The sequence below is a fragment of the Cyprinodon tularosa genome, unplaced genomic scaffold, assembly GCF_016077235.1.
Source record: "Cyprinodon tularosa strain WSP-4 unplaced genomic scaffold, ASM1607723v1 ctg2, whole genome shotgun sequence".
Lineage (NCBI taxonomy): Eukaryota > Metazoa > Chordata > Actinopteri > Cyprinodontiformes > Cyprinodontidae > Cyprinodon > Cyprinodon tularosa.
This window is the reverse complement of record NW_024038733.1, coordinates 1832301-1853966: the sequence shown is the minus strand read 5'-3', so window position 1 is coordinate 1853966 and position 21666 is coordinate 1832301. Positions and strand designations below refer to the sequence as shown.

The 21666-nt window shown below is 36.9% G+C and overlaps 1 protein-coding gene across 1 annotated transcript in view; it reads right to left on the bottom strand.

Annotated features, from left to right (window-relative positions):
* Positions 1–1152: 1152 nt before the first annotated feature.
* chd4b (chromodomain helicase DNA binding protein 4b) overlaps positions 1153–21666 on the bottom strand; it is a 34778-nt gene continuing 14264 nt past the window's right edge. Inside the window, 23 exon segments of the mRNA XM_038284351.1 lie at positions 1153–2022; positions 2025–2171; positions 5456–5651; positions 5748–5880; positions 6951–7059; positions 7138–7308; positions 8101–8157; positions 10267–10501; positions 10601–10683; positions 11123–11279; positions 11364–11508; positions 12791–12924; positions 13403–13494; positions 14335–14421; positions 16163–16340; positions 16494–16663; positions 16964–17105; positions 17208–17300; positions 17385–17509; positions 17601–17850; positions 19535–19676; positions 19864–20037; positions 20150–20271. Coding sequence (XP_038140279.1) covers positions 1928–2022; positions 2025–2171; positions 5456–5651; positions 5748–5880; positions 6951–7059; positions 7138–7308; positions 8101–8157; positions 10267–10501; positions 10601–10683; positions 11123–11279; positions 11364–11508; positions 12791–12924; positions 13403–13494; positions 14335–14421; positions 16163–16340; positions 16494–16663; positions 16964–17105; positions 17208–17300; positions 17385–17509; positions 17601–17850; positions 19535–19676; positions 19864–20037; positions 20150–20271 — 3237 coding nt within the window. The 3' untranslated portion in view covers positions 1153–1927.

Here is a 21666-nt window from a genome sequence, read left to right as displayed (position 1 = left end):
GTAAATTCCAGCTCTTTTTATGAGACCTACATGCAAAGCATGGAGAGCTCTTCATGCTCAATGTTCAAACAAGACATTGGCACCTAGCTAAGCTAATTCAGTTGTTCTTTTTTTTCTTACAGAAAAAAAAAACAACTTTGAGTGTTGGCTTTGTATTTAGCCAATTTAACTCAATCTATGGCTCAAGAAAAGGGTGTTACTAGTAATTCACCCCATAAACCTGACATTTCAAAAGAGTGGCAAGAAGAAATCATAAGTAGCAGGGTTTGTATTTCAACAACAAACTGGTTTAAGATGAGGATAAAGTTGAACTCTAAAAGCAAAATGCACAATTGTATGAGTGGAGAGAAATGAGTTTACTCTACACAACTCATTCCCTGTGAAACATGGTGGCATCATCTGGTTTGGGATGCTTTTGTTCAGCAGGAATAAGGAAGCTGGCTGTAGTTGATGGAAGATAAATAAATGTAAATAAAGGACAATCATGGAAAAATACTGTTAGAGGCTGCAGGAGTTCAAACAGAGGTGAAGGTCCATGTTCCAGCAGGACAGTAGGTTTAATAATGCATCCAGAGCTGTAATGAAATGGTGTAGATTAAATTAAGAATAAAAAAAAAGAAATCAGTTAAATGCTGATGCCTTAAAATCAGTCAAAACCTAAATTCCAACTGAGAATAGATTCCAGATGCTGTTCATTTAAAGACTGTAAAGATGAATGGGGTTTTCAGTCTTCATTTATGCAAAGCTTGTAGAGGCATAACCTGAAATATTTGCCTTTGTTTATAGGTATTGGGGGTATAAATAATTTAGGACACCTTCAGCTGAGCCTTTTTAACTCATCAAAGTCTACGTATTACAGAGATAAATACCTGATAATAATTAGTTAATAACAAATACGATAGGTCTCATAATTGAGCAAAAGTTGTTTTTGCTTTTTTGTACAGAAATGAGAAAAATAAAGAAATGAGAACCATTTGACTTTTTATTATTGTTCATAAAAACAAACAGCGACAACAAAACAACAAGGTCGTAACAATATATATAAGGTAAAACATAACAGTAGACAATAATAAAAATTAAATTAACCAAACTTTGCTATTTTCTCAAAACTGTTCAATGTACCAAAAAAGCTATGGAGATGATTTCATTTTAGTTTTTTTTTTTAGGAAATAGCTGAGCAAATCTGTGTTGGGAATGTCATGGTTCTAGTTGGGGTATGTAGACAAAGAGCTGGTCCCAGATCAGCTCACCTGATGGGGCAGCTGGGAGGACGGAAACAAGAGGTGGTAAAAGAACCGACAGACTCACGCATCAATGACAGGAAGGGACTGTCAGTGACGAGGCATTCTGCAGTAGGATATATTAAAATGCTGTGTGTGAAACATGCTTCCATCATACACACACACACACACACACCCACACACACACACACACACACACACACACCCATCCTGGTAGCACTGCAGAGACAACATTTTAGTCTGACAGAATCTAACAAAAATGATAAAAGTTTCACAAGTTCCTATAGGTGAAAATAAACAAAGTAAAATCCTTCAGCAATCTAAAAGTTAATACAAAGGAACCGGAAAACTTCAAACATGATGCTTTTGCTCCGATTTCATGCCCTTCTGTTTATTACTACACACACATTAAACCCTGCAGTCAGGAAATGTGGATCTTTAGCTGTCAAAAGTGCTCAGAACGGAAGAGATTAATCTGATCCCAGAAGAAGAAATGTTTGGATTTATTTTCCATCATGTAACAACATCTCTACTCCTTTCCATATAAAGTCCAACTGCACAGCTGATGTTCCGGAGACAAGTTGTAGGTGCAGAGCAAGGGGGACAGACCTGACCGTGCTGTACATGGTGATTAAAATAAAGGACGTCTGCTACATGGCGGTGAGGTGAGCGTGACTCGGCATCAGTCAAAGAGCAAAAAAGGAAAGAAAAGGTGCGTTGGGATTGGTCAGCGTGGCACCTGCATTTGCTGTGATGTCTGGGATTGGTTCTGAGCTGTGACCTCAGGGCCCCGGCTGGCCAATCTGCTGAGGATGTTCCTCTCGGACATTTGCAGCCGTACGGCAACGGGGGGTATCCTGGCAATGGTAGCCGGCAGGCGGGTGACATCGGCTTTCATGTCGCTCAGCAACTCCTCCAGCTGTTTAAGAACTGGAGACAAAACAAACAATCTTAAATCTGCTGTCTCAGCTTCGCTACAAAAACATTAATTGATCAACATATAAAATTAGCACATAGTTCAAATCTCCATTAGCCTGGCAGAAATTACACTATTGAAAATAATAAAAAAAAAAAAAAAAATGTATTTCATCTGCTATAGTTATCGAGCCGTCCTGCTGCAAATCTCAGCCCTTAATATTCAATATTTTCCTTTCTATTATTAATCACTACATTTTAATAGACTAGTAGTTGGTAACCTTTTTTGGAGATCTTCCTTTTCTCTTGTTCATATATAACCCATACATCTTAGTAGGAATATAATCTATGTTCTTGGGCTGCTGGTTTCCCTTTCCAGCTGTAGCCTTTGCCTGCTACATCATTATTTTTCTGCAGTGATCAAATCTGTTGCTGCATCTCCATGTCTGTGTTGTTCTTTGCTCCTTTTATACCGGTAAAACAATGGCTTTAAAGCTGTCACAATCATATTGTATGGCCATAAACACCAACAAACCACCATAATGAGACCTGGGCTTTAAAAGCTTCTGTAAGTTCCTGCTTCTAAAAGGAGCATGCTGCACTGTTTACTGACTGCCAAGTTACCTTTGATTAAAAAATAAATGCTCGTTAGATTCTTTTTCTACATCCCTTTAGCTTTTTACTGTCATCAGTTATACCTCTGCCTCAACTTTGGTTTTTTTTTATTTTGGCATCTGAAATGGTTCCTTTTTTTTTTTTTGGGATGTTTGTCAGTAAACATAAGGTAAATATGCAATGATCATTTCTCTTCCACTTTATCAAATGCAACCATGGAGAATAGAGAAGTTAGTGATTATGTCTGCCCACGTTTCATCACAGGAGATCATTGTGACAACAGACACACCCCATTATGAATTTGTAACTGTCCAAGAGCAACCAAACTGCATCAGACTTAGACAAACTTTATTGTCATTTTGTAGACACAGAATGTATGCAAGACGAAATTTCATTTTCTACAGCTGTCATGACATTTCCAATTCTTAAAGTGCACCATTGATTAAATGTTAACATTGGGGAAAAAAATGGTTCTAAAATAACACATTGGTCAGTTTGATGAAGACTGGTATGATTTACAGTTTTTTTTTTCTTCAGTATTTTAGTTTTTTTTTAACATTCAGGGTCAGGATGGTTGCTGATCTGTTGGGAATCTCCAGCATCTGACAAAACATTGCTGTAAGCATACATGTCTGAAATAAAAGGTCATCATCAAAAAGGTTGCACCAGGATTCCCCACTACATTCTGACATTTAGGATGACATTTTATAATTAATGAACTTAATTATAACATGTAAGCTTCTCTTCTCTCTTTTCAACGCCTCTGCACTGTTGTATTTCATTAAATTACCACCTTCTCCCATTCCAGCAGAAGTAATTATTATTTCTAACATCAGCATTCATCACCACCTTTGCCCTATGTAAGCCTTACTGAAAGGAAAACTTCATCTATAAGCAACGGAACCCATCTATGTAAGAAGCTCAGACAGAAACCAACAAAAACAACTTTGAACAATATATTTTAGCAGCTTTTAAATCCAAAAAAGCTGATTAAATTATTTAGCTTATTTAGCTTTATCTAGCTTTGATGATATAGGATCTTTATTGAGGATTATTATTTTTGTTAGAACCGTCTATCGATCTCCCAATCCATTTTCCCCTCACTCATGACCAGGATTGCAACATACTTGGACTCCTCCACTTAAGACAGAAACTCTCCTCCAACCGGAAGGGGATAGGCCACCTTTTTACTTTTGAGAACCATGGCCTCGAACTTGAAGGAGCTGATTCTCATTCCAGCGGCTTCACACTTGGCTGCAGACCCCCCCAGTGCATGCTGTAGGTCTTGGCAAGAGGTAGCCGCAGAACGTCATCTGCAAAGAGCAGGACTGAGATCTGCTGGCTCCTGAACCATCACGGAGGGTCTGTTAATCGGATTAGGACGTCCTCAAAGTATTCCTTCCATTGTCCAACAATGTTCTCTTTGGGAGTCAGCAGCTCCCCACACCCACTTACAAAAAGAGTTAGCAAAGCACTGGTTTCCCCGCTGGATGGTTTGCCAGAATTGCCTTTAGGCCAACCCATAGTCTTTCTCCATGGCCTCTCCACACTCCTCCCAGGCCAGCGGTTTTGCCTCCTAGACCAGTCGGCAGCGCAACACTTGGCCTCATGTGACCTGGTTGCAGCTCAGGAGTCCCACAAGCCAACCAGGCTCGATAGGACTCCTTCAGCTCGACAGCATCCCTTACTGCCTGTGTCCACCACCGGGTTTGAGGATTGCCACCACGACAACCACAGCTACCGGCACCAGCCTCAAAATTGGAAGCAGAGAACAGGTAGTCAGCCCACTGACTACCTGCTTCCTACATCAGTGAAGAAAAATGTGCCTGATCTGGTAGATGTCATATCTGTTTTACTGCCTAAGAACAGCTTTTAGCCTAGTCAACACCCAAGTTTAAGCATAGGACTGCCTTAAAGCGGTGCTCTGAGTGACATGGCCCATTCAGTAATCAATCCAACCCTCTCAAGGTAAATAAGATAATTTTTAAGAAGAGCAGCATGCACACACACACACACACACACACACCAAGAGCTTTATGCAGACCTCAAAAATCATTTAAAATCTCTCTAAGCGTATATTTGGGTCAAAAATTACATAGTGTTTGTTTAATTATTGTATAATTAAAAACAAGATAAACAGAGGAAGGGTGTTTCAAGTTTTAGAGAAGGGGAGGAATCAAAAGTTTTCTAATTCTCATTCCTTTTCAAAAACGTACATGATATTAGGAGAGTAATTGTTTTGCTTTTCTCTTAGCTCATCACTATATATTTTTTTTTTTCTTGGTATCTCTTCTATTTATTTTCTGCTCTTTAGATGTTTAAAAAAAATCTAAAATACTTTAAGCAGAACTGGAATATGTTACTCACTACAAGTTATTTAAAAACAATATGTAATTTGTAGTGTATGAGTGAAAAACAGAAATGGCAGTTTCCATGTTTTTCAGCAAAAGATAGTGTCTCTTTAATTTGGAACCTATTCACAAAAAGCATATTTGGTGTCCCAGAGAAAATCTGATTTTCAAAGCATTAAAGCATAACCAAAGTAACAAAGTTATTGTTTGGTATTTTTCATAAATAGGTTTTCACTGATCACATACTTGGTGTTAACAAATATAAGTTGAACAATCATTTTTATTCTGTCAATATTGGTGTGTAGTTTAATGATAACTCTATGCAAACTGTACCTTTATGCAGCACTGCATTGGCAGGCTTGTTTCCAGACATGGACTCTTTGCTGAGATGCTGATGGGACTCTGCAAGACACTCAACTTCGCTGAAGCGAGTGTTGAGTGCCATGGAGGGGTGAGCTGGGTCCTCCGTCATGTTCAGGTAGGCTGCCCTACGCAGCTGTTCCTCAATCACTAACGCCTGCTCCAGTAACTTTAGAACAAATAAAACACAAACCAGCGTCAGTCAGTGAGGTTCAACACAAACAGACCTGATCACAAAGGTCTTTGCAGCTACATAATTTTTCACCTTGAACCGTCGGGCCAGAAACTTATTCTTAATCTCAAGGAAGTTCCCTCTGCTCATCTCCCCTTTAAAGGGCTCGTTGATGATGGCAAACCGCACATCGTTCTGCACATCTTGCCATCGAGCATAACCATGTCTGTGGGACATAAGAGTCAAGGGCAACAACAAGTGTTGTCTCTGCACAGATTACAGTCGAGGACTGAGACGTTCTATATGACATCCCTTATCCAAACAACACAGGTACATTTAAATGGATAGTTATTACCTGTAATGAAATATAAATCACCTCCTGTATTCACAAAGATTCCCAGAGTCCCATCTGAGAGCTCCTAACTTAGCCTTTAAATTCCTGGAAAGGAGTTTTAGCCTGAGAGTGAATCAGCTAGCTCCAAAAGCTACGTGCTGCAGCCAAAAGAAAGAGAGAAGATGGCAGCACACAATCAGATTTCTAGACGAGTACTATGGCTCATCTACTCAATATAGCAGCTCCTTATTCACCCTAATAAAAATCTTCCTTCTATGTATATAGTCTATTCTACTGTTTATCTTATCTGTGGCTGAATTTATACATTTTAAATTATTTTGCAACTTTTCCAATTCTTTTAAAACGCACACAATAATTCACATTTAGAAGTCTGTAAATAGCATTTAAATTATTATAAATAATTATTCTGCACTATTTTTTATGTTATGTTTCCATTATTTATTTATTTATACTCAAAAGAAATTACTAGAAGTGAAACTCTAAACCCCCAGCTCCTGAAACTATTGGATTTACCATCAGGGGGATACTAAATATAATCTAATCTTATCTAAATAACTGTATGAGAGTTTAGGAAGTTAATGTGTTCGATCCAGCCAAACTGCTCTCTAGGTTTCCTTCATCTTGACTCCTCTAGACTCTAAACATTTTTTACACTTTATGAGCTCTCTTAGGGCCTGAAGTTTTCTGTAAACAACTTATCTTGCAGCAATAAAAATGTTAGAAAATCCATAGAATGAGGATTCTAAGGATTATCTTAAATCAACGTCAGCACAGGCAACTTTTAATGACAGGATTCTTTGTGAATACTTTTAGTACTTCAGCTATCACTTATTTCAAACAATAAAACACCAGCATTGAGTAGGGTACTTAAAGTAAGCCATATACAAAGAATAAGAATCCCAACTTATATGTTTTACTAATAGATAAGTATTAAAGGATACTGTATAATTCCCGCTAAGAGCCAGTAGTCGTGGCGGCGGTGCCAGATCTCATAAGTCTTCTTGGTGACGGTGGCGGCCCTCTCTTCATTCTGCCACAGAGAGTGAAGCTCTGGGAAAAAGGACAAAAACGTCAAAGAGACAGAAATGAAATAGAAAAAAGGACAAAGGTGGAAGGAAAGTTTTTCACCTGTGAACCCGCCGTCAGCGATGTTAAACATGAACCGCTGCTTGGAGGCCTTCTTCTTCTCCTCATTGATGTTGACTGCAGATGCAGCTGTTCCTCCCTCTTTGCCGTTCTCGCCATTCTGCAGTTTTCCAGAATCATCCGTTTTTGTTCCGTCTTTTTCCTCCTTTTGCTCTGCGGCGTATAAAACACTTTAATTAACACTCAAAGTTCCAACAAATTATTAAAGATCAAGAGCAGAGGGAACAAAGGCATGTCAGAGTTTTCAATGTGCAACAATTAACATAACCATAGATTTAGATTTGGTTGCACTGGTGTCCCCAGCAATTTTTCTGTGCAAAAACCCAGATTCTTCCTGATCTGTGGAACAACAAGATGCACCAGGAGCATTTCATAGTGACTGGATGGCAAAACCATGCACCCAAAACATTCAACTAAGTTTTAAAATAAAAGCCTTAACAATAAAGAGGGCATTCTGGCTATGTTGGTGATGGAATTAAAGTTAACCATGAATAAAACAAAAATGAACAAATAAGAATTAGTCTAATAATCTATTGACTTTTACTGGTATGCAATTTTAATTGTAAGTATTTTCAACACAAAACTATGATGGTATTGCCAACCTTAATTATTCTGTAGAGCGCGAGAATTATAAACTATTAATAAACTTCTAATAAAGGGCTACTTTTATCACTGTATGCATAGGATAATAAAAATAAAGCTACTTCAAATGTTGTAATGGTAAGCAGCTGAAGATGCACTGAAAAGGCCTGCAAATATACTCCGCTGAGACAGTAATGCTACTTCACACTCCACATCTGAATGTAGCATTACTTAGCATAAAGAGGACCAGTGCAACAAAAGTCAAACGTTTGGTCTGGAGCCCTGCATAGTTGGAGTCTAATAAACTAAATCTTCATCTTAACATCCAACATGAAAAATAATGTTAAGTATTTGTGTCTGCACCTTTTTTCTCCTCTGTTGGTGAAGTAGTATCCATCTTATCGTCTTTGCCATCTTCAGCTAAAAGAAGAGAAGCAGAAAAAGAAGCTTAAAAGAGAAATATAAGGACAGGTGGATAAAAAGAGTGCCTGATCATGGTGGTTTGTGTATGTGTACATTATTCTGGTTATCTGGCTATTCTGATACGACAACTGGAGATTCTACTTGGCTTTTCAAGCTTTAAAAAAAGAAAAAAAGAGCCAAGTTTGAGATTATTGGGATCCTGTGATTGAATAGTCCTGTAGATGAAACACTTAGCGAGTTCTTGGAGAAAGCAATAACTGGTGGTTAATTAACATGGACAGCCCTGCAACTAATTACAATTTGTCACTTTTCTTTAAGTAAAAAAAAAAAGAAAAGAAAACCAAGGTTTTTTTGTTTCTGCATTTTTTATTTTATTTTATTATTTTTTATTTTATTTTTATTTTTTTCCTACTTGCTTTGATTCTGTTTTATCTTCCTGTATTTTAATCATGTAAAGCACTGTGCATTGTCTTTGTACTGAATTGTGATATACAAATAAATTTGCCTTGCCTTGCCTATGATTGGCAATGCAAAATAATAATCCCAAGAAGTAAATTTATTTCAGTAACCCGATTTAAACCCATGTACCATGTAGATTAATCTCATACAGAATGACATATTTTATGTGTTTGTTTCTGATGTTTATGATTTTAGTTTCTTTAAGCCAAATTTTGTTTCTCAGAAAATGTAAATAATTTAGAAGACTTATATAAAAGGATGTATAATACAGGAATACTATGTTATGGCTTACACAAAAATAGCGAAGTGTACTGACTTAGGATATGTTCAGCAGTCTGTCTTTAAAACCCACCACAAGGCGGGAAAGATATAAAAAATTAATAAACAAATTGCTGAAGAAGCTGACAATTGCAGTTGACTGACTTGAATGTTGTTAAGTGAAAGGAAAAGGGAGGGAAAGCTGTGACAAAATTAATTGTCCATAAGAAACAGCCTGGGGGGGATTGTGTTGCAACTCTCATTCAAGATTTTGGAGTCTCCACTTTGGATTCAGAAGGCATTCATCAAAACTCCATAAAACATACTCAGGTCATGGGCTACAGCAGGTAGCTTGTTTCTGCTCCAGCCACACCTGAACCTGAGACGATGTCAAAGGCGTTTTACCTGGGCTAAGGTCAAGGATCAAGGACTGGATTTGTGCTTAGTATCACAAAGTTATCTTTTCAAATGAAACCAAATTTGACATTTTATCTGGAAGTCCAGTTCCTGTAGCCTGGATGAAGAGTCTGGAGGCCCAGGATTTAAGCCTTTTGAGGTCTAAAAAAAAGAGTTCCTACAGTCAGTGATAATTTGTGGAGCCATAAATTATCCGCCGTTCTTTGTTCTTTTATCAAGTCCAAAGTCAGCTCAGTCATCTACCGGGAAGGTTTTAAAGCATTTTCCGCTTTTCTCTGGTTACAAACTTTATGGAGCTGCTAATCGCATTTTCAAGTAGGACTTGGCCATCTTTACCAATACCTGGTTTTGATGACTGTCATTACTGTACATGATTGGCCCATAAACTCATGTGATCTAAACCCCATAAGGAAACTATGTTAAGGACAAAGATAGGAGACGGCAGAGCATTAAAATACACACAAACTAAAGCCTAAAGCACCTTGGTTTTCCTTGATACCAATCTCCATCATTCCATACCACCTTAATGTGATTGGAAAGGCACCCTGACCAGGTTCCGTGTTTACACACTGTACAGTAGATAGAAGGACTAAGAGTTGGCTGACATTTTCCATTAGCTAAAAGCCATAATCCTCAGGATTAACTAAAATATTTGGTCTGAAATAAATCACTAGGCCTTTAATGAGTGTATAGATAATAATTGCATTAATGGTGTTTTGGTGGTATTCTGGTTTATTGAGATGCACCTGTATGTTGTTTAAATGCATTTAGAAAATTCAAAAACATTTCAGTTAACCAAGAAAATTAAGAAGAGGAGGAACAGAAAAGGTTCTGAAAAGAAGTCATACCAATTCTTATGTAGTTTGTTACAGTAGTTAATTTTCATATCTAGAATAGTATAAGTCTCGTAGCAGATTCTTTCTTAGCACACTTTAAGCTGTAGAGATGAGAAAAAAAGTTGCACATTCTTACCTTTTGACTTGTCCTCCTCTGAATCCATCCTGCTGTCTGAACCTTCACCCTTGTTATTGGCAGAGGTTTCCCTCTCAGCAGCAGCTTTGGCCTTCTCTTCCTTCTCTTTGCTCATGTTCTCAGCATCTTTCTCCCTCCCTTCACCTCCTTCTTGTTTTACTTTCTCCTCGACTGCAGGGTCCTCTTTCTTTTCAGAAGCAGGAGATTTTTCTGATTCATCTGGGATTTCAATAATCTAAAAAAAAAAAATAACATTCAGTTCCAAAATTTAAAACAGATGAAACAATTTTTTTGCAACTATACTATAGATTTTGCTATAAAGTAATTCAAGTACCTCTGGGTCATCACCCTTTTTAGCAACTTTGCCATCCTCTCCTTTCTTCATTTCATCTTTGTCTTCTGATTTAGACAAATCCTCTAAACAAGGAAAAATAAGTCAATAAAGGATATGCTTTAAAAATCCATGTTACTTAACAAAGTTAATCATTTATAACATGCTTTACTAGAACTATTTCCACAAGAGGGCGCCAGTTCTTCCAAAAAATAATAAAAAATTGAGAAAAACATAAAAACCAAAAACATTAAATTGAAATACCAAAACAATATCTATCAAATCTGAGGAAGCAATTTCAGAGAATGAACTAAGGCCTATATCTAGGTCTTCTTTTGTCTTTAAAAAGTCAAATAAAGATCAAGTAAACAATGATAAGGATGGAGGAAATGAAGATGCATTGTCTGTTAAAGATGTGTAAGAACATCACAACAACCACCATACATCATATATTCTATAAGGTAAGCCTACTCAGACATGTTGAAATAACAATATTTCCAAATACGCTGGGAAATGAGTGTTTACCTGGGACAGGAGTGTTGGGTTGCGTGTCTGCAGGTGTTCCAGTGGAGGGGGTTTTGGGATCTTCACCTGCAGCCAAAGCTGCCGCTCTCTTATTCTCCTCCAGCTCTGCCATCCAGGGCATTGACCATTGTCCATTCACATGTTCAAACTCCTGAACCTGTTTTACCAGAATATCATGCCTGTCAATCTTTCTTTTATTCAGCTATGCATGCAAATACCCTCATTTCTGCATAAACCTCACCTTCTTCCTTATAAGTGACATCACTCCAATGCGAGTGAGCACGTGTTGCCTTGACAGACCCTCGCGTGGGACACCATCTGCAAAGGTTTCAGCTCCATCAGCTCCCGGTTCACAAAGATGACGCATAAACAGAGACACATATGCCCTGGAGATGGTTAAAAAATAGTTTATAGATCTCTGCAGCAAAAAGCAAAGCATATTTTCTAATTAAGTTATACTAAATGTTCCTATAATGACTTTTCCTGTCACCAAAATTAAGCCAGGTCTTTTAAAAAACAGGCTGTTCCATTTACAGTTGTGCTTAAAAGTTTACATACCCTCTTATCAAAGAAAATGAAAAATTCATACTAGCTTCAAATAACGTAAAATTGAAAAGTAATTAGGGCTGGGTATCGATTCGATTTGATTCAAACAGTTCTAAATCGATTTATTTCGATTTGATCTGTTTTTACAATAATGAAAGTGGTTCAACTGTGTTTCAAAATACTCATGTATTTTGTTTTTTCCTTTCACTTTAAACACAAAGTGCAAACTTGTAAATCAGACAGTTAAAACATAAGATGTGAACAAAACTGTCTCATAAGTGCAAACTTGTTTGTGAAAAGTGAAAAAGTGAAGCCTCACACGAGCAAGCAGACGTGACACAGCAGACATGCATGAGCGGCATTATCTTCACTGCACAAACCATATTTGCAGATATGGGAGACTTACTCTGTTTTGATGTGAACAAATATCAGTGTATTTCTAGTTGTGTGCGTACAAAACATACAGATAAATGGTTCTTGTGCCTTATACACCTGAAGTGCTTCAAAAATCTTGTTTGTTCATAAGGCTGCAGAGATGAGCCATTCTCCAACTGTTAAATAAACCTAAAATCATTGGCAACAATATCCCACTTGTATTTGAGTTTTTAAAACAACCAACCTAGCATTAAAGGATACTTAGAGGAGAGCTCTGAAGGGTCAATATGGAGAGCTACACATTGAAAGAAACTATACAGAGATTATCTACAGTAGGTGCGTTTCCTGCATGAAATCCACCACCTATCTGACCCTACATCTCATCAATCACACCCACTAGAGCCGTAAGCCTAGTTTAACCCCTTTACAATTAGGCTGTTTTATAGAGCCATTCAGGTTGACTTCAGCTTTCTTGCCAACTATTTATTTTTTATTTTTTTTTTTACAAAAAAGGAAGACTGTTTAAAAGGTATATTAAGATACCTTCAAGGGTTTTGTGAAAAAAAGCTATAAAATCTCCTAGGTTGCGTTTCAGCTTTTCCCCACACTATCAGAGGTCTTTACATATAACACAAGACATTTCAAATGACACAGACACACAGGACTGCAGGAGAATTTTTGGTCAGGGGTCAAATCTGATCATTTAACAATCCACTAACAGAGAAAACATGATGGTAATAAACTTACTTAAATTCTTTCTCAGACTTCCCTCGCAGGTCCCGAACCAGCCACTGGTTGGTAAAGGCATCCTGAGGAGGCATCCCATAACGCATAACTGCATTGAGGAAAGCTTTCCTCTGCCGTGCATTGAAGCCCAGCACCTAAAAAGGTAAATAACAATTTGTTTAGCTCGCTTTATAAGTTGACACATGATGCTGGGTTTACAAGAACAAAAATAATCATTTTTTTCTTTTGTTTTGCATTACTAAAAATGCAAAGCAGTGATTGTGATGAAATATTCCAGTTTAAATTGGACGTTTTACAAAAGATCCCAAATAAGTAATTAATTAATACATTTGCAGTAATATCACATTTTTTTATGATTTCTAAATTGAGAAAAGCTATTAAAAAATGCAAATATTAAGAAAAACAAAAACTAATTCTGTAAATAATAGCAGGAGAAAAAAGTAAAAAGTGGGAACTCCATGTCTGCCTGGAAAAACTGATTAGATTATTGCACACAAAAAAGAGCAAAAGGACATAGCCTGCAATTATTTTTAAAAGAAATATAAAAAATATATATATTTTTAGAATCACTTCATCTACTTTTAGAGCAAACATTAAAAAAAATGAACTCACCTCAATATTCCCCCCCACCCTGGCAAGCAGAGGAGGCAGAGGTTTGTCTCTGTCGTTCCTCAACCCTTTGCGGTTTGGTCTGCGGTTATTAGCTGCAGGTGAAAGGGTTAAATTAGTGCCTTTGAAATGAAGGAACAAACCACGAGGCATACATTAAAATGAAGTGATGAAAATGAGAGTTAAATATGAATATGTGTACTCTAATCACCCTTAAATGTCTCTGTGAAGATGCTACACTTACGGCTCATGCTGATCCTGATTAGGCTGTCCCTTTTCACAATCTCTCAACTTTCACAGTAACGGCTCCTATCACTTAGGATGGATAATACTCTCATGGCATTTACAACCGATCACAGCTTCAGATCATTTTTTTATTTAACAAAACTGGCATGGCCATAATTGAAACAAAATTACATTCAGTACAAACATGAACATCTTCTCGCACTAATAAATGCCAAATAAATTTAGTGCAACAATATAATCAAACTTTTTTTTACAGATGACATCAAGGCAAGATGAGAAACAATTCCTTTTAAACTTTCGATCCTGTTTTTTTAATACACATTTCCCTTCCTTTTTTTGTCTTTTCCTTTCTCACTACGCAGATGATGCAAGGACAAGGGTTGTTTCGCGAGTTGTTGAGATTGTCCAGGTGAACATCATAGGTGTCGTCTGAACTTGTATAAGTATCTGCGGGGAGGGGGGGTTGGGAAGTTGTTAGTGAAGGACATAACGATTCTTAAGTTGTTCCTTACAACTCTACAACTGGAAGGTCATTTTTTTTTACACTTAATTCATCATTAAAATGAAAACCCTACAACACAGAGAAAGTGCGTTCCTTGTGGAGGATGCCTAAGATGGTTCATGGAAGCACAAAAGCACACATACAACCCACCTGTTTACCTCAGTAGACATCAGAGACTGAACCATACCTTCAGAGCGCTCATCAAAGTCCTCATCTCCCTCCTCTGACGCCACCGAGTAATCAGACTGGTTATCAGACTGATCCTCCTGCCAGTCTATACAGAACATGGGAAAATGATTATGAACAAGGCAAGAAGAAGAACAAAATGTTTCAACAACTGATGTCAAGCTAATAAAACTATGAAACTATCACAAACATCTAGCTATAGGCTTGCTTTTCTGTATTTGCAACAATAAATAAATAACTCAAACAATAATGAAAGAAAAGAAAATGAAATTGTAAGTTTGTTAGCATGACTAAACGGTCTATTCATTTTTACTTAAGAAGTTATATATTTTCAGGATTGTATTAATTTGGGATTTTGGTTTAAAGAAGCAAGCCATGAAACATCGAGTTTCATGTACAAACTTTTAAAAAACACAAAATGTAAATAACCTGGTTTTATGTTATGTTGTTTGACCTCCATGATCAAAATCAGAATTAAAACAAGACTATAATCTCTGTTGCAGCTCATTGTGTCTTTATCACTCAGTCCCCAGACTGTGGGGAAAAGCTTTACAGAGAGCAGTTGAAACACTAATCATTAAGTTTTCGGACATTCAAAGAAAGAGAAAGGCCTATCAAATAAAACAGGGGTGATCGAGTCCAGTCCTCAAGAGCTACTATCCTACAAATTTTTCATGCACCTCATTTTTAACACATCTGAGTCAAATGAGTGGCTCATCGCCATGCCTCTGCTAGGCTAAATGAGGGGATTGAGCCTTGGGATTCATGTGTGTTAGAGAAGAGATGCATCTAACAGTAACAGGATCGCAGCTCCTGAGGACTGGACTTGAGCACCCCTGACATACAAGAACCACGTTTCTTGTTTTCTCAGCATAACCACCCTTAACGGCAGTGAAATGCATGACAATATCCATTATAAAAAGTAGCAAAGGATTGGGTTAAAAGTTTAAAGTTAGTCAAGCACATGACAGCTCCAAATGACGACAATTTCAGCAGGACTAAACGACTTTCGTGAAGATTGTATCGTGGTACAGATATGTTTAAAAATAAATACTACACAGGCTGATTATACTGACAGATCATCATTGTAGGATTCCTAACTGTACTGACACTGTGGATATTGATGCTGACCTGCAAAACCTGAATTATCGAATTTAGATTCAAGTTCCTGATGAAAAACTAAAAAAAAAACTTTAATGGGGATATATACATTTAACTAGAATAAGAAAAAGGTGTAAGATTTTATGGCAAGGCTGCCTCACATCACCTGAAGGTGGCTGTATAGCCCTGTGACTCTAAATCCAATTAACCCCCTAAAACTCAATATCTTATAACCCAATGTCTCTCCACCTGATAAGTTTTGCAATCAATCAAAATAATAAGGTCACGTTTCCTTTAAGTTTTGTGTAAATGAATCAGATATTTTTAAAGACGTTAAAAACCACCATAAGTAAGGTCAGGGATATTAATTTAAAGGTTTTCTAAAGTTTTGGCATTACACATGCTCAAAAGCTAAGAGTAAACACAAATAAGCAAAGAGATTAATACAAGCAAAGTTTTTTTTCTTAAAATTAAATTAGCTTTTCTTAACAACCAACAGTCATTAAATCTAGGTCTTATTGACGTACAGAAACATACTAATTCAGGAGTTTGTAATATTAATTTAAAAAAGCTAAACAATTTATAGTAAATCATCCTAGGCTTTATAAAAACACCATGCAAAGATTTCCTTAGCTCTAATAACATGCTTCAACATCACCACACAGACAAAACAACACAAACACAAAGAAGAGGTTGCATTATATATTGTTCTGTACCCTGTCTTATACCTCGGTCCTCTTGGGAGCCGTCATTGTAGTTGACCGGCTTTCGAGTACGTTTGCCTTTGCCCAAATTGCGGGCTAGATCTTCCTGTTGCTGTTCATAGTGGTGTCGAAGCAGTTTCTCCCAGTAGTCGGGATCAACGCTTTCCTCCTGCTTGATCACTTCCCTTTCTACCTCCTCCTCCTCAAAGAAAGAAGAGATATGTGGCTCACAAAGAATAAACATAGAACTTGTTCTTAAGATGCTTAACCTTTTTATTCAGGTTTAAATCAACAACCTTTAAAAATACCGCAATAATAGACATACTATGACTGTCGAGAAGATAAAATACTTTACCTCGTCATCTTCATCTTTTACCACATACTGGGCCACTTTAAAAGAGCTGAGATATTCGTTCATGCTCTGAAGCTCAGTGTCCTCTGTGGCATCCTGGTTCCTGTCCAACAAACGCTCAATTGCCTGATCGTCATAGTGGATCACGCTGCTGTCATCCTCTTTGTTGTCTCCTGAAGACAAGCAGGGAAAAAAAAGAGACAGAATACAGTTTATCCTCCAAGCCTTATTTGAAACTGCTGATTTCTCTGTTCCACCTCACGTGATAAATGTGGAAGAGAAACAGAAAAGAGCAAGAAGTGCAATTAAAATATCACTTAAGATTAAGCTTTAAATAAGTGGTCTGTTGGAATCTTTGTAGCTGGAGTAAAGTTAAGGTTATAAATGTAATATATATATATATATATATATATATATATATATATATATTTATTTATTTATTTTAACCTTTTTTTTTTTTCTTATTTTCTCACCATCTCCAACTTCATCCTTGAACAGCTCTTCAGTTCCAAACTTGAGAATATCATCTAGTTCCTGCTTTGACATGGAACCCGTCTTAGAACCAAGCCCGGGCCGCACCACCAGGTGTGTGAGCATCATCTTCTTCTTTGCTACCTGACAACAAAAAGAAGGTAGGTGGACTGTGAGAAGATAATCAGAAAACCGGTCTGTAAGTTAAAAACTGACGAAGATCATTAGCATTTGTTTTTCACAAACCTGTGTGATCCTCTCCTCTACAGATGCTTTGGTAACAAAACGATAGATCATCACTTTCCTGTTTTGGCCAATACGGTGAGCTCTGCTGAAAGCCTACAAAATTACATTCGACAGTTAACCACCATCCAAAGAAAAAGCATACAAGCACATTTAGGGTTAGAACTGCAGCTTTCGTACCTGTATGTCATTGTGGGGGTTCCAGTCTGAGTCGTAGATGATGACTGTGTCAGCAGATGCAAGATTAATACCCAAACCACCAGCTCGGGTTGAAAGGAGGAAGGCAAACTGCTGAGCTCCTGGAGCTGTTATATTAGAGAGCAGACTTCAAATTAGAAAACCAAATATCAACTTCCAAGAGGGGCCAAGAAATATATGCAAATATACACATCTCACCATTAAAACGATCAATAGCCTCCTGTCTCATGTTGCCTGTGACTCCACCATCAATTCTCTCATATTTATATCCTTCATTCTCCAGGAAGTCCTCCAGCAGGTCAAGCATCTTGGTCATTTGGGAGAAAATCAGAACCCTGTGGCCTCCCTCTTTCAGCTTCTTCATCATCTTGTGAAGAAGCATCAGTTTCCCTGAAGCTTTGGTCAGGGCAGTGCCTTCATACATGCCGTTTGGAAGTTTGGGAGCTTCCTGGGAAAAAAAACAATGTATGTGTAAATTATATTCAAGCTTTGAGGTTTTTGTTTCGGAGCTGGGGTTTTTGACGGGTCTGAACCCTGAAAGTATGCTCAAATAAAAGTAGAATTACTTGGGACCCTGGTGTCACTCATGTTGCAGCATCTTACAATTTATAATAAGCTTAATCCTGATTCCATGTTGTTTTATCATAATCCTATCCGTTTCCTTTCATTTGGTGCTGAAAATGTGTTCCAGATAATTGAAAGTTATACAAAAAGAGTGCTGAACAAGCAAAACAAAAAACTAATTTGGGAAGCAGACAGGCATGTATCAAGAAAAATGTTTATCACTTAATGCGAGTACGGGAATTTAACTGATCACTGTTATTGACTGAAAATATTCATTAAAATGTATGAAAAATACGCACAATATATATCAATAGATGTTATTCACTGAGGTGAACATCAGAAATAATAAAAACCACCTTGTAACAATTGGTATCTAATAGTAGTACTCAAACCATATGCATGAAGACAGTTGATGACAGCCCATATCAATCAATTTCAGGGATAAATGACTCTGCAGACCTATTTTACAATGTACCCAGCTTCAGAGTCATGTTTTACGCAAAGTGAATACAAAGCTTAAGAGGTAAGCTATTTAATTTTCCCTGAAAATGTTTTTTTAAGCTAAATGAAACAATATAAATACCTAAGGCTCTTATTGCAGAGTTGCAGGAAGTTCTATCTCAATTCATCTGTCGATTATCTGGCAAACTAATCTAGTATTCAGTCCTTTCACACAGTGTGACATGGGACTTTCATACTGCTATGAAAGTCAATGTCAGTCCTTTAAAGTAAAAGAAAAATGGGAAACTAACTAATTATACCATATTCATTTTAAAGATCCCAAAGATCCGGCTAGATGTTATATTAGTATTATCTGCAAGGCAGCTAGAAGCAGTCGACTTTTCTTCCATTAACATAGCAAAAAACAAACACCTATTTAAAAAAAGGCTTTATCTATGTGGTGATGAGTCCGACAAAAAAAGCAGCATTCAAATTAAATTCATTGTGGGTAAAATATCTCTGCTGTCAAAACCAATGAGTTTAAAAAAAAATCATATTTATCATTGATGGCTTTATACCAATTTAATTTTCAACAGACATACTTACTCCCACAGATTTCTTGACCTTTTAATTTGATCATATATCACCTCTAAAAGCAGACTAATATTGAGCTCCTTAAATGACCTTTACAAACCCCAGCTTTAACATCTGTGGAAATCTCTGATGAAAGCCTCTACAGTGCCATAAAAACAACCTGAACCAAATTATTTCTACCATTTCAGCAAAAAAGAGGTTAAATATCAGGCCAATATATGTGAAGTTGTTTGTGGCTGCAATAACAATAGGATTAAGGTTCAAATGAGAGGAGACTTGAGTCTATCAGGGTATAAAAATCTAAACTTCTGTGAAATCAAGAAAAATATTTGGTCTATACAGTTTTAAAAACTGACTAAAGTTATGTCGTATAATCTTTCAAGCTTGGAGAAACAAGCTTTTAATGTACTGTTAAAAACTTCACAATGAGTACGTGTAACATTCTGACCAGAACTGCATGTTTCAATGACTGGATAATGTTTGAAATATGTGACAAGAAAAAAAAAAACAAGAAGAAAAAACAATAAACGTACTGTTGCAGCTCCTGGAAAGAGGTAGGGGTGATTGCAGCACTTTTTAAGGTCCATGACAACGTTGAGCAGAGACACTTGGTTTCCACCTCCTCGAGTGTTCAACGCCTCAAAGTTGCGTGTCAGAATGAACTTGTAGTACTTCCTACATTAACAAAAACATAAATGAGAAAATTAAGAGCAAAGGCAAAATACATTTTTTGAAAAGAGTGCAGGGGCAGCAAAAAATAGATACGAGTTAAAAAAACACACACACACAAAAAAAAAAATCTATAACCAACCCTGTTCCCGGTAAACTTTTATAGGCATGTATATTGAAGTGTATTACTTACTTCTGCATGGGGCTCAGCTCCACTCGGACAATGAGCTCAGTCTTTGAAGGCATGTGTTTAAACACATCAGCCTTCAACCTCCTGAGCATGTGTGGTCCCAGCATGTCGTGGAGCTTCTTGATCTGGTCCTCTTTGGCAATGTCTGCAAATTCCTCCAGAAACCCTTCAAGGTTGCTGAAGAAAATAAATCGAGCATTAACACGTTGCAGGTGCCTTTTTATTTATTTTTCTTTTTTAGTGAGCTAAGAAAAACAGCCACACTAATCATAGCCGCCAAGTTACTGACTTAAATCTCTCTGGTGTTAAGAAGTTCAACAAGTGGAAAAGCTCCTCCAGGTTGTTCTGAAGAGGAGTCCCAGTCAGCAGGAGCTTGTGTTGCAGCGAGTAGTTGTTTAATACTCTGAAGAACTAAAACACAGTATGAAAAAAACAATAACTCTTAGCCATTGTACTTATGAATAAAAGTAGTGTAGGAAAAAATGCAGCATAAAAACTTTAGGATCAATCTATGTATCACACCTTTCAGACAGATCTAAGTAACACGGGATTAAAAAGAGAAACAAATACCAAAACTACCAAAACATAAAGATTAAAAAAAAAATGTCAAAAGAGGCTAATGAGCAGACTTTGGCCTGATTGTTTAAGAAACAGCATTAATTTGTGACTGTGTAGCCACAACAAAGTAATTAAGCTGTTTTTTAAGTATTTCTTAAATAATAAAACATTAAAGGAAATTCATAAAACAAAACATTAGCATCAAGTATTTGCAATGAGTAAAAAAAAATAAAAAATAACTTTACCTAAATATTGATAATAATTTTTTGCAAAAGTCTGAATGAAATCCATTTTAAAGGCAATCATAGTAATGGAAGTTGCTAACATTGCACTTCACTCTTAATATGCAGGTTTACAAGTAAAAACACTAGTAAACAGGTAGTGTGGTTAACTAGTGGTTTTCTGAAATTTCTGAAAAGTAGAATTTGAGGCAGATCTTTTAGATATCTGGCTGTTCTCCTGTGGAACCAACTACCAGTTTTGGTTCATGAGGCAGAAACAAATCTATTTTCAGAAGGCCTGAAAACTTTACTTCTTTGATAAAGCTCATAGAGTGTCCCAGGTTGTCCTGAACTAACCCTAAAGTTATGCTCTTAATAGGTTTAGACTGCTGGGAGACATAGGGATCAGTTTTTATCATCGTGCATTATTTTACATTTATTCTGTAATTTTGCATTATTTGTTAGTTCAATCCCTAACTTTACGTGCGCTCTGCTTGTTTTTGTTATATTAGCTTAATCTGCCATGACACCATTTATCTTGACACGATCCTGGAGGGAAGCACCAGCTGGGCTGCTGCTCTCAACTTCCATTATAGATGTAAATTGGGCCTGTTTTTCAGTGCTTAGTCCCATTTCTCTCCTAGACATAGCTGTGGCCTCAGCTTTTTTAGTGACTATGTGCTCTGTTCCATTCTTTGAAAACTGCCTCAAAGCTCATCTGCTTAACTGTTTCTTTTCTAGACAGCATCATCTATCAAGCTAGTTTACCGTTACCTTTTCTAGAAAGTATTTCTGGAACAGTCCTTCTATATCCCCTTTGCATGTCTGCTTCTTTCATCTTGACGGCCTTATACCGAGGGTGACAAGGAAAGTATTGGAATAATAAAAATGTGCAACCCAAGGACCTATATAATCTGGAGAGCACATCAAATACAACAATTTATTTATTGTTTTTAAAGGATTGGACAAAAATTGTCAATTATATCTTGATGTTAAGATGCAGCCAGTGTTGAAAAGTTAAAAAGTC